The sequence below is a fragment of the Alligator sinensis genome, unplaced genomic scaffold (genome assembly GCF_000455745.1).
Source record: "Alligator sinensis unplaced genomic scaffold, ASM45574v1 scaffold210_2, whole genome shotgun sequence".
Lineage (NCBI taxonomy): Eukaryota > Metazoa > Chordata > Crocodylia > Alligatoridae > Alligator > Alligator sinensis.
The window spans coordinates 2,480,873-2,494,397 of NW_005841946.1; the positions used below are offsets into that span (position 1 = coordinate 2,480,873).

The window sequence follows — 13,525 nt, forward strand, 5'->3', positions numbered from 1 at the left end:
TTTCCCTGAAAACCAGGGGTTTAACACTAGTTAATATTTACTGCCAATTAATGACTGAAGGGAGAGAGCAGGGACGAGAAGCAGCCACCCACCAAAACTGCCCAAATACCACACTCCTGACAGATATCCCTTGGGAAGGGGGAAACCCCCCCGCCCCAAAACCCCAAAGCAACCATCCCTCCCAGACCGGCCTGTCACTTCCAGCAGCCACCTCTGCTTCTCACCTGACTTTCACTGCTGACAAGCATCTCCAGAGACTTCATAGAGACGCACAATTTTCATCCCGGTGAGCCCAATCAGATGGAAAAAAGCCAAACTAGAGTGCTCCTCTGCCTGATCGGCAGGCAGCTCAGTGCCTGGGAAGGGGAATCTGCTCGGGCCTGCTGGCGTTGCGGCAGGGATGCTACCTGCTTAACCTCTTCCATGGCTTTCAATTTGCAAAGCAGATTAAATCTCTTAAAGTTACAAGGCGCAATTATGCAGAAAATAGAATGAATGACACTGGCATCCGAATGTGCCGTGTGATCAATACTACTTATCAATAGCCAAGCTGGGCAAGGCAAGGAGCTGTCTCCAGCGTGCAGAAATGCTTGCTGGAAAAGCTCCCCTGTTACCCTGTGTTTCATTAGCAATGCCGAGGATCTGGCAGGGGCTGGTAATTAGATACAGAGTGTATGACGGCTCAAGAATTCTCTGTAGATTCCACACAGATTACCTCCCTAACGCAATTCATTGATCAAAGGTATATTCTTGGACTCCACAGTTAATTACACTCCCTGCTGATGGATGAGCCGCACAGGCAGCCATGTGAAAATGCACTGGTAGCGGAGAAGCCAGTGAGTCGCTTCAAAAAGGAAGACAAAAAAGGGCCTAGGAAGGGCTTCATGGCTTGCACTGCTTAAAAATACCTCATGTTCAATGAGAGCCAGAGCAGAGAAAGGGCAAAGGGGTAGGGAAGAAAGCACCAGGACTCCTATATCATGACCTCCGCTCTTGCGCTGTGCCCCTGGGCATCCTGTCTAACCACTGTGCGCCTCAGCTTGTCCCACTGTAAAATGCAAGGGGAAGCAAGGTCTACCACACAGGATGTGATCCCTGGAGTCTGGACACCTGGCTTCACCTCTAGGCTCTGGCCTGATGTCATATTTACCCCAGGGCACTTCACTTCTCTCCCCTGCATCTCCCAACCCTACTCCTGTCTTGCCTATTTAGACTAGAACAGGTGCTCCTTTCATTCAAATAACCACGCTTCCTTACTGCACAAGGGCATGCTGAGGGTTAATTAACTCAAGGTAGCAAAGTGATTCCCAGCCTTCAGGCAGAAAGTGTGAAGTGTTTTTATTACTACGATTATCCACGCAAGAAGGAGCTGCCTTTCTCCCAGGGCCTATGAGCCTTTTCCTATTCCCACCTCAGTTATTCTGAAGTACGTTATAACTAGAAGGTGAAGGCCAGACCAAGACTCCAGTACGGCAGCACGGGGAGTCATGCTCCATGTCCAGTACCGGGCCAGGCCCCGTGTCTTCCAGAAATCAACTCGCCGCAACCCCCTTGACGTGGTAACACCCCCCTGCCTTCCACAGCCATAGGCAGAGCCACCAAACTGGTTTCAACCCCTCTGTTAACAAGCAAACTAAGCCCACAGCCTCTGCCTGCAAGGCCAATGCAGGGCACCCCAGAAATCCTAGATGACGTACTGTGGAGTCTTCAAATAGTTAAAACCCTTCTCTCCAGAGTTTCGGACTATCCATGCTCATTATTGACTCCAAGATGAACATGGGCCGACAATGCGGGGTCACGGTCGGCAAGGCCAACCGGACCCTATCGTGCATGCACAGGTGCATCTCAAGTAGAGCCAAGGAGGTGATCCTCCCCCTCTACGCGACACTGGTCAGGCCACAGCTGGAGTATTGTGTCCAGTTCTGGGCGCCCCACTTCAAGAGGGATGTGGACAACATTGAGAGGGTCCAGAGGAGGCCACCCGCACGATCCGGGGACAGCAGGGCAGACCCTACAATGAGAGGCTACAGGACCTGAACCTGTTCAGCCTTCACAAGAGAAGGCTGAGGGGGGACCTGGTGACCGTCTATAAACTCACTAGGGGGGACCAGAAAGGCTTGGGGGAGACCTTGTTTCCCCCAGCGCCTCCCGGGATAACAAGGAATAACGGCCACAAGTTGTTGGAGAGTAGGTTTAGATTAGACATCCATAGGAACTACTTCACAGTTAGGGCGGCTAGGATCTGGAACCAACTTGCAAGGGAAGTGGTGCTGGCTCCTACCCTGGGGGTCTTTAAGAAGAGGCTCGATGCCTACCTGGCTGGGGTCATTTGAGCCCAGTTTTCTTCCTGCCCAGGCAGGGGGTCGGACTTGAAGATCTACAAGGTCCCTTCAGACCCTACTTCTATGATTCAAGAGTAGGAGGCTCACCTGTAAGAGGCTCACCTGTAGGCCAATTACAGGCTACCTCTACCCACAAGTATACGTGGTTCTGTATGGAAATGTAGGGACCCTTTCTGATAATGAAGTGCAAGCTCCTTTCAAAGGATGCAGTTTGTTCTGCTCTGTGTTCAACACCATCTGCTCAGCACAGCCAAGACCAGTGACTTTAATGGCCTCAAGTTTCCAAGCCCTTCTTTTTCCTGATAGGTTTGTAAGAAACATTGTGCAGGAATGATCGGGCTCTGGAAAATGTCCAAATGCCTTTTCTTGATTCCTCTTCTGCTGTCACGTAATGTTACTTAACCAGCGATGGGACAGGCCCAGAAGTGCCAACCCAAACTGCTGCAGCTCAAACTTGCTGTACTTCAGTATCAAAAACAGGCCACCTGAGAGGTTCCTCTGCTGCTCGCTCCAGAGCTGTAGGCATGCGAGCTGGGCTCCTGGGGCAGACCACGTGAAGTCATTACCACCACGGTCCCAAAGGAAGCACCTCCTTCTTGGAAGCAATAAGAAACACATTCATCAGGAACTTTACCTTAGCGCACAGTGTTTGAAAAGGGAGTCACCAAACAGGCTCTCATTAAGCCAAATATATCCCTGGGCTCTGTAATAAACTCTTGCTAAGTTATCACAAAGAGAGAATCTCACTCTTTTTCATCTGTCATAAGGCTGTGCTGACCCAAAAAATCCCCAGCTAAAACTATCTTCCAAATTTCCTGCCCATCAAGAGGGATGTCCAAAGGGACAAAGACATAAAAAGACCTTGGCAACCAAACCCATGGGAGAAAAATAAGGATTTTCCAGAGACAGGGATAAAATTCATGTGGACTGCATTTTCTCAAGGAGATGCACTAATCAACAACTGCATGCACGGAGCATCAACTCACAAGGGTGCCAAATGCTTGGTCACCACAGCCTGTCTGAGGAGGAAGGACTGGTGGGATGGTCAGGAATGGTGGGATGTAGCAGATGCAGATCTCAGCTGCCACCATGGTGTGAGGGGTATGAAGATCTAGGTTTCACAGAGCAGATAGATACTAATCCATTGGAGTCCATGGATCTTATACCTCTCAGATCCCGCACACAACACAAACGTTATCAAGGGAATGGCGTATCCAGCTCACAACTCAGCTCAGCTGTGATGGAGAATGGATTCTATTTGCCTTCCCAGCTCCTCCCCACATCCCCGCAGTTCGAGAGCCACTTTCACTGCCTCCAGTCAGGAAACATCCACTGAACTGGTATATAAGCCACACACAGTGAGGTGGCCAGCTGTGACTTGGGGCACAGTAGGATGTGCCCAGTATGACCCCCCTGCCCTCTGGCAGAATTAGAACAAGTCAAGGCCCACCCCCGCAAGGCATGAAGCGCTGCACTGCAGGGCTTGCCCCCCCCGACCCTCTCAGGGTCCTTTCACTCCCAGCCCTGGATTGGACACAAAAGATCCTCGTGTTTATAGTGCTTGTGGCATGGCTCTATGCAACCCCAGCTCAGCCACCCCACAGGCTATACATGAACACAGTCCATGTAAGCAACTGTGTGGGCACCCAGGGACTAAGAGGGGATAGTCCAAGGAGCCCAAGTGAGTAAGAAGCCCAAAGTGCAATAGGATTTGGGCATGTTAATTACTTTGGTGCCTCTGAAAACCCCAGACTATTCCTGCTGCCCCTCCAAGCCTTCTCCAGCTCAGTGCACAGAGGCCATACAGAGAAACCACCACAGTGCCAACATCACTGGCTTTAGGGTGCCTCAGTTCTGCTCCAATCTCCTCCCAAAGTGGAGCTTATAAGGTGCAAACACCACCCCAAATTTAGAGTGTAACCTACAAAACGGAGCATGTGAGGGAGCACCAAGAAGCAACAGATGCAAACACATCCCATTAAAATAAGCCCAACAGTCCCAGCCACCTGCCACCCCTGGGAAATTAGCTCTACTACAGCCCAGACCATTGTGATGCAGAGAAAGAATACCCCCCAGTGCTTCACATCAGCTGGCTGCTGCTTCTGAGGCTGACTCTTCCCCCACAGACCTGCCCGGCCAGGTGACCCCAGCTGCATCTCACCTTTAAGCACGCTCAAGACAGCGTCGCTGCTGTAGCGTTTCCGTGCCGCGTTGGTCGCTACGCAGCGGTAAGCCCCGGAGTCACTCTCCTGCACATCCAGAATCTGGAGGACGCCATTCGGAAGACTTATAAACCTGGGGAATTCAAGTAAAGACCATCAGGGCTGCTTCACACCACAGACGTGATTCACATCCCAGCCACCTGAATGCAGTTATTCTAGTTCCTCCTTCCCTTATGCTGGAGAAAGGACTGTGTGTAATCCCTACAGGCCTGGCCTCAAACACAGGCAAGAGACCTTTTAACTTCCCAGGAGAAGAGCATTAAAAAAAAAAAAAAGGTAAAATAAACAAATCTTTAGCAGCAACAGATTCACTGCAGCAGTAAACCTGGCTTTCTCTAGACTACTCATAGCCATGGAGAAGTGGGGCTGGAAGGGACCACAGGGGTTATCTAGTCCAACCCCCTGCTGAAGGCAGGATCAGTCCTATCCAAACCACCAGCCCTGTCCTATCCATACAACCATAATCTCAGCTCTACCTCAGACCACCACCAAACCTGACTCAAGATAGTCCAAAGGCCTTTCTGCTAAAAGTGTTCTATTTAAAAAATACATAAACAAGCAAGCATACAGACCTACATATGCATATATACTATAATTTTCTCATGTAAAATGCACCCCCCCCCCAACCAGCTGCTGGAAATTTGAGTGTGCGTTATATGCAAGAAATACAGTAAAAGCAGTGTCTGGCAGTTACCAGGCAGAAGCTTAAGTAAAATCTGTACATAATCCACAGGGAGCATAACAAAGAGCAGGCTCGGCTCCCTTGCTGCTGCTACTCAGTTACCTGCTCCAAAGAGGGTTTTTTCCTTCATGCTGCCTGTAAAAAGCAAGGTGCCTCTTATTCTAGGGTGTGTTGTATGTGACAAACCTACTAGTTTGCATGTGGATATCACAAAGAGCACCTTCTTTTATCCAGTAAGAATATGCCACGTTGACCTAAGTTCATTCAGTAAAGTTGTTGTTTGGCATTGCAAATGGATTCCTCAGGTCTTCAGATCCATAGGAGAGGATCTACACTTGAGAAAAGGAATCCTGATTCCCATCGTACTGAGGGTAACTGTTGGACAAGCTACGACGAGTTATACAGTGAGAGATGCAGGATTCAAAGGGCTTCATCAATGTTGCACAGGCCAATCCTGCCAGGCACCGAAACCCCCTGGCTGAGAACTCTGAAAGATTGGGTTTCCAGGGCCAGCTCATTCCCAGGGCACTGACTCCACACTCCTCTCTCCAGCTGGCCCCAAACCCTGCTAAGTTCTCAGCTGTGCCTACCCACGATAGGTCTCACTATCCAGGTCCTGGCTCTATGAGCAGTGCAGGCAGCTTGTGCTACTGAACCAGAGGACTTTCCACCATCCACAGGGGCTGAGTCAGAGCTTAGGTTCCTCTGGGCAGAGAGTCAAGCCAACCAGCCAGACAGCTCAAAGCTATGTACTCTACTGGCAAGGCTCATCGCCTTGCTTTCCAGGCTGTTCCAGTACTGAGGGATGTAACAGTTCCTGAGAATGGCTCTGAAGAGCCTGCTTCCCTTGCCTTCTGTTGAACACATTAAGTAACAGGCTAATGTACGTATGGACAGGTGACAAATTATTTGCCTAGAGACTCTCAGCTGTCCTGCTCGTCCTGGCTACCTTTGTCTGAACAAGGTGTCGGATACTCCAGGCATCTTCTCCAGACAGGATTTCAGGGAGCCACTCTGCTACAGCAACCTAGCAAAGGTCTGCTTCAAAAGGACCTTTGACGATATGATTTTCTTGCGTCTCTGAAAGTGCAGAGAAATGGGGAGGCACCTTTTTCTGCTTGGATGCTGAATGCTGGGGACCACGCATCAGATCCACACAAAACAATCTACGATTAGTAAAAGCAGAGCTGGAAGGGGTCTGGAGAGCTCCTCAATTTCACCCCCTCTGCATCAAGGAAGGATCAGCAATGTCTATCCCACTCCCGATGGACTTTTGCCCACCCCGCTCTGGACGGAGACACAAGGAGCTCTCCATATAATCTCTTCCAGTGCTTACCCATCCTCACAGCTAGAAGGTTTTTGCCAGCATCTAACCTAAAGTCTCCTTGCAAGCTAAGGCCACTGCTGCTTCTCCTATTAATGATTGATAATTAGAGTCTGGTAAGAAGCTATCTTCTTAAAAGCGCCTCCAAATGGAAATGGGAATTTGCTTGGAAAAATAAGTCTCTCAAGGATTCCCTGCTGTTTGAAACAGGAGGGTGGGTGAAAGGAAAAGAACAGCTAAACTCAGGATTGTCTGCGACTAACTCATCTTAAATGGTCACCAAAGGGGTCATTGGCTGGTGGCTAGAGAAGGGACTGAGAGAGTCAGACTTACGAACTCCCTTCCCAGTCCTACCACAGGTTTGCTGCCTAGCCTTGGCCAAGCCATTTAAATTGCTGTTCCTCGGTGATGGAGGAGGCAATTCCTGCCCCTTGGGTAGCGTGCTGTGCAGGGGCTCTTTGATCTCAGGCCCACATGAGACGGCAGGTTTGGCCATGGCATTGAATGGGCCTGGATCTTTTCAGATATAGGGACACTCGGACAGGAGACATGTGGGCTCACCTCAGCAGCTGAGGCTGACCAATTGAGCATCTACAGGTGGGCCAGACCCAGCAAAAGCTAGCTGGACAGGTGAGAGCCCTGCACCCAACTGCACAGGAACAGGGCAGGATGCACCTCTACTAGCCTGCTACATACCACCAGGGAGGAAAGCAGCCATGAGAAATACCTTCTGCTTCCTGGACAGATGACAGTTTTGTTTGGAACTAAAGAGGCTCCTTCATTTATTTCCTTACAGTTTTTGGCTTAAGGCTTCTAACAAGCTCAGTGATCACTAGTGATACACAGCCCACCAGCTGGGAGCCACTGCACTACAGCACTTCTGCTTCCATATATTAAGAGACCCAGCTCCTGATAGATGCCTGGTTTTGCAGCACAAACTCATGCAGTATAGTGCTGAATAATGCAGATAATTAGCAATCAGCATAAAGCACAAGTGGCTGCTAAATTCCTTATTTTCCGTCTGAATTCCTTGATGGCAGCCTCTCTCTTTGTGAACACAAGGCACAAACCTCTATGAACTTCACCACCAAGTTTTGACTGGCAGATGTCTTGGTTGTGAGGAGAGCCCGTGAACAGATGGACAAGAGAGACTACTCTGCAGGAGTGGACCAGAGAGCAGTGACGAGCACAGGGGCTGGTTTCTCAGCTGGGCTTGCCCACCCCAGGACACCCTGATGGGAAGCCCTTGATATCTGAAGCCCCACAACAGAGACAGGTCCTTGAACCGTCGAGCCATTTAGATATCCATCAACACTCCCCATCTGCAGGCACAGTGGGGATGTGGCAGAGAGCATCTGAAGGCAGCTCAGCTACAAAAGTGATGCTGCCTCTGTGGGCCCCTCCCTGAAAGCCTTACCCTCCAGCATGGTCTTACTCTCAGCTTACTCGTGAGAGTAAAGGCTGTGGAAACTGAGCCAGATCAGCAGCTTCTACCCAGCCTATATAGGCCCCAGAGGGGCTGCCATCAGGCAGCCGCTGTCAGGACTCCTAGTTCAAATGCAGCAGTACCAGGACAAAGATTTGCATCTCTGACTCCGTGCTGGGAAAAGTCCCCAGTCCCTTGAGGTTTATTTTTATCATGCATCTGCTCTTTGCATCCGCAGTGACAAGCAACGCATTCCAAGCAGCAAGAAAGGCATCTACCAGAGACAAATATAGCACTCAACTGCATTTCCAAGAGCATATGGTTGATATTCATTACATAATCATTCGCTGCTCAGGGTTCAGATTCGGCGTCAGTCCATCCAGCTTGCAAAACCCCTGGAGGGATTTTAAAAACACATAATGGCTACTGGTGGCCGCCATGAGCATGCAGCAGACACCGAAAGGCTCACGACGCAGAGAGGAGAGGTAGGATGCGGGATTCAAGTCAAGTGGTGACACACCACAAGGTGCGGGTGAGTTATGTTGATGATCTTCAGTTCTCTCTCAGCCTCACCACTGTTTCTTGCAATAGTCTAGTAGCTGGAGGTGAAGGAGTCATTTGGGCAGAGTTTCTATGTCTTTGTACAAGTTGGGGGGGACCTGCAAGGTCGCTACTGACTCACTCCAGAGTTGAACACAATGTTTTCTGAGAGTTTGGCAGCACAGGGAGGGCTTCATGGGAGAGCAAATCCTGTTGAAGCTATTTCCAAAAGAAATGCAAGATATGCTAAGTGTTCCTCGCCCAAGGACAGCCAGGGAGAACGAGAGAGAGAGATTTTGCTGCACTTTTTCCTTCCCAATGCTTCTCAAAGCCTCCAGCTATTTGTGCTCACTGCAGTCGTGCTGATCAACGAGAAGCATCAAAAGAATCCAAGAGAAGTGGAAGGGGGGGGACCCCCCTTCAATGTAGCTGAGTTTGCCTAATGATTCAGTGTAAGCGGTGGCTCTCGGTGGTGTATGCTTTTCTCAAACAAAGAGCAACTGTTATTAAAGGGAAGAGAAAAACAAAGAGCCAAAGTCAAATCTCCATGAAAAACAGAAAACGCACCAGGGGGTAAAATCCCGGCTCCACTGACATCCCCACCAGCTTTGCTCTCAACTAAGCTGGGGCCAGGAGATTGTTCCCAGCACATCTTTCTTTGATGGTCTCCACCGGCCTCGACCAAACAGAGGCCTACCTCTGCCCAGAGCAGTGTATCACAACTGAAAGGTGCAGGACTCAGAACCCAAAGGTATCATCATTACATGCTGTTAGGCCTGCATCCCTGGCAGCATGACAACCCCTTCCCCTTTGCCCATGGTCTAGCTGGCTTCCTGGTCTTTGAGGCCCGTGGGTCCATGCCACACAGGCAGCCACTCAACCGTGGGCAGGGCTTGCAAGAAAGCAGCTGCAGTCAACTCAGTATCCGCTGCTCTGGAGCTAGTGCCTACAGCTCCTGCACATGCTGAACGTTCACCTACAACTCAACATCCCGATTCTTGCTTAGTACTCAACACTAAACGCCCATAAGTTCCATGAAGGGGGAGGAAACAACCAGGCAAAATAAAAGGTAAAAGGGTCAAAAAGCAAACCCTTAACCCACGTTCTGATGCAAAACTCAGAGGCACGCGAGCTGGAGAAACCACATTCAATGAGAGCCCCTCAGAAAGACAACGTCTTTTCATGGCTTTCTACAAGCTGGGCCAACTCAAAGCTGCGGCGGTGGATTTCAGGCCTTGCTTTTAAAGTATTTAGGCACTCGTGTGGGCAGAGAGGTCCTTGTGGGAGGCTTGGAAACACTTGAGAGGGGAATCCAAGAAGCAGAAATGCCAGGAAGCACGTCCAAAAACACAGGAGTCCATGCGCTGAACTCTAAAAGGACAGCAAGCACCAATCTTGCCTTCCTGTGTGCAGCAACCTATCCAATGAAAAACTACCGCCCAGCATCTCCCAGCGCAAACAGCCACATGGGATCTCAGCAGGGCTTGGTACTTAGCAATGCGGTGGCTGCTCCATAATGCAATATCTTGAATCAAATGCTCTGTCAGTGCTGGGAATTGTAATGGCATAAAACCCCAGGGAAGACAAGGGTTGGCTTATGTATATCATCACTGCAACACACCTCTGAGACCACAGTCTCACTGGCACCCATTAGAGACCTATTAGAACGTCAAAGAAGAGAAACTGATAATCACAGCAAGAGCTATTTTAAGGGTTTTTTCCATTTATGCTACAGCTAAAGGAGATAAAACATAGTGACACCTTAATGCTCTCCAATAGGTCGGATTCACAGTCCCAGAGTCGGATTCTGCATATCCCACTAATCCTGCCAGCTCTCAACACACAAGTCAGAACACGGCATGCCTGCGTGTCCAATACGGATATCCACGCACGTTGCTGTCGAGGTATGCCGCAAAGCATGCCCGCAGCCCCCCGTGACTGGGCTGCATCTGGCCTTGTCAAGAGATGCACAGGCACAGCAGAGTAGACAAGGAGACCACTGTGTACCCAGACCCTCCTTTGGATGCACATTATTCCCTCCCAAGCCCATTTTGTACAGCCAACAACAGAACAGCCAAGCTCCCTGAAATCTTCTATGTGCTAAACATGATTTAAAAGCCAGGTCTGCAGGTGCAGATTACCTCTGGCTGTTACACAGAAAGCAATTTTCAAGCTGCTCATGTTGAAAGCAATCTCCAAGCATGTTATTTCACAACATCCATCGAACTGTCATATTAAAAAGCTATTGCCCTATCTGGGGCATGCCTCCTTCTCCCACCCCCCACTCACTGCCTTTTTTTTTTTTTTTTTTTTTTTTAACACTTATTTTTCTTCTCATACAAAGCACCAGCCTCCCACAAACCTTCAGATCACCGCACATCAGCCTCAAGGATATAAACAGCTATTCTGACAAAAACAGCCTTTGTGCTGAAATTATTTCTCAATCTTGGTACTTTTTCCTTCCCCTCCCTCCCTCCCGCATGCTAGCTGTCCCTGGGAAGGACCAGCTTTTCCTGCAGAAACTCAAACTACAGCTGCTGAATCTGTAGGGGCTAAAGGACAGCATCATCGTCTGACCCACAGACAGCAGTCGAGTCTACAGGCCAGGGAACAGCCTCTGTCTTTGTCTCCTCTCCCCGCCCAGACATACGTTCACTCAGAAAAAGGAACAGTGCAGATGGATCTCTCATTTCCCAAGCAGGAAATCCATGCCACTGAAGTCAATGAACTCCTGAGGGGCCAAGGGGAATGACTCAGTGTCAACTATACCAGGCCTGTGAGAAGGAGACCCATTATCAATACCACCATAGGCCTCAATCCAAGAAAGGCCTACACCCACCCCTGCTTCTCTTGCCCAACTCTGAGAAGCCTCCCTGCAGTGCAGTTCAGCTCCCACTTACATGTGCACAGGATTGGAGCCCAGCGTCAGAATACGGAAAGGCTCACTTCCCTTGGGACCTCTGCACCTTTCGTTACCTTTGGGCCAATCCCTCAAGCATCCACCATCCGCTTTCTACGTATACAGGGCCCAAGCAACCACCAAACTCTCTGGATGGGAAAGATACGACCAGAAGATGCTGACAAACTGTCATAAGGCAGTCCATTTTGAGACTGATGAGTGGACAACTTGTACTGGCTGTCCTGTGCAATTATGTTGCTTCTTAGGCAATTCCTGGTTTTGTTTTCAGAAAATTACCTTTTATAGCTTGCATACTAAGTCCAATATGCTAAATGATGCAGGGGAAGAATGACTAAGAGTTGGTCGATTTGTTTATTTCCATTTTCCTTAATTAATTTTAAGGATATCTTTCTGTTGGTTCAAGGAACACTAGGAAGGACTGTCATCTTAGTGTTTTAATAAGTTGGGTTGGTTTTTTTTTTTTTAAATGAACTCAAGGAAACCGAATTCCCAGCCACTTACCTGGACTCTGTCAGAAGAGCCACCTGATCCTTCTCCCAGGTGATGCTTGGGGCGGGCAGCCCTTCAATGCGGCACTCAAACCGGGCCATGCCATTTTCTTCCACTGTCTGTGACTCGGGCTGCTGGAAAAACCGTGATAATGCTGGAAAAAAAGGAAGGAGAAAAAGTTAACGTTCTGAAATGCCTAACCCAGGTCAACCTGTTGCACTGAGCAAGCTAAAGGGCTCCTCTTCACTTGCAACTTGACCTCACTGAGTATCCCAGCTGGCAAGTGCAATTCTTAACTGCCCTCTGACACACCTGTGGCCATGCCCTTCACAGTCCTGAGCACATTAACAGGCAGACACGTTAAAAGTGGAAACTGAAGACTGGCCTCACATCTGTGGCCACAACCAATCCATCCATCCACTTCTCCCACTGCTTTGTTGAACTGGCCCTCCAACTCCAGTCACCCCTGTGAGACCCAGACCACGCTTTAGAAAGGGCAGGGAGCACCAGTAGAGAAATGGGGACAAGCCCCCTTTCTGGATAGACAAGCGGATCTGAGCTGCAGGCTTGCTCCTAGGGGAGCCACAAGCTCTGTATAGAGAAAGATAAATACCCCCCTCCTTCAATGCCAAGGGCCAAGCATAGCATGTGCAAGTGTGGCACTTGAAGGCCACAGCCAAGGTCATGGCCCCATTGAACCAGGTTCTATGTGTAAGTGTGAATGCGCACGCACATGCACACACACAGCGAGAAGCAGCTGCTACCCAAAATTGCTTTTCCCCCCCTCAATAAAACAAAAGGGAGTAATACTGTCCCCAAGATGGAGCAACTTACTGAGGGGCCGATTCACCCTGTGGCCACCAAGACCCTCTTGCTTAGCAGCAATGGGCACATTTAAGAACAATGCAGAGTGCTGTGATCACACCTATTCTCTGCCCAAATCTTCTTCTTTTCCAGGTTTTCCTCCCTTAGAATAAGAAGCTTGAGACATGCTTCTGCAATGTGTGGGGACACATGCTTCTGTGTGGAGCCCTAGTCTCATCCAAGGTCAGTATCCATTCACCCATGCTCTGGGGGCCCAGTCTTCTTCCCACTAAAGTCTGCGGCAAAATTCCCTTGAACTCCAGTGGAGCAAGGCTAGTGCCACGAATGGCAGCTGTCTGGTATATCTGCGGTTCTGCAGCACACAAGGAATGCCAAGCCCAAGGCCACTGGCGATGCAGCAGAGTATCAATGCAGGTAGGCTATAGCCACTGAGGCACTTGTGCATCTCAGTAATACAATGGCACTCTGAACTTGATGTACAGGCCTCCTTAATGGGATGCAGGAAAAGCTTTTATTCCCCTGAGTAAAAAGAACAGGGATTTGTTTTAAATGCACCGCTGTTAATCCACCTGCACTAGGAAACCTATCCTGTAAATTCTTCTCGTAATCCTAGGGCATAAATGCCAGAGAGCAGGAGTGTGGCATAGCAATGGTCTTAGCTTCATGGAAAACATGAAGCTACATTGCTAATCCAAGAAGAAAACTATTCAGATTGTGATCCACTGACATTATAGTTAAATTATTTGTGCAAATTT

The 13,525-nt window shown here is 49.3% G+C and overlaps 1 protein-coding gene across 1 annotated transcript in view; it reads right to left on the reverse strand.

Annotated features, from left to right (window-relative positions):
• Nucleotides 1–13,525, reverse strand: part of LOC102378933 (immunoglobulin superfamily DCC subclass member 4) — a 92,760-nt gene that overhangs the window by 73,436 nt on the left and 5,799 nt on the right. Inside the window, 2 exon segments of the mRNA XM_025199556.1 lie at nt 4,504–4,637; nt 11,958–12,099. Of these exon segments, the coding sequence (XP_025055341.1) occupies nt 4,504–4,637; nt 11,958–12,099 (276 nt within the window).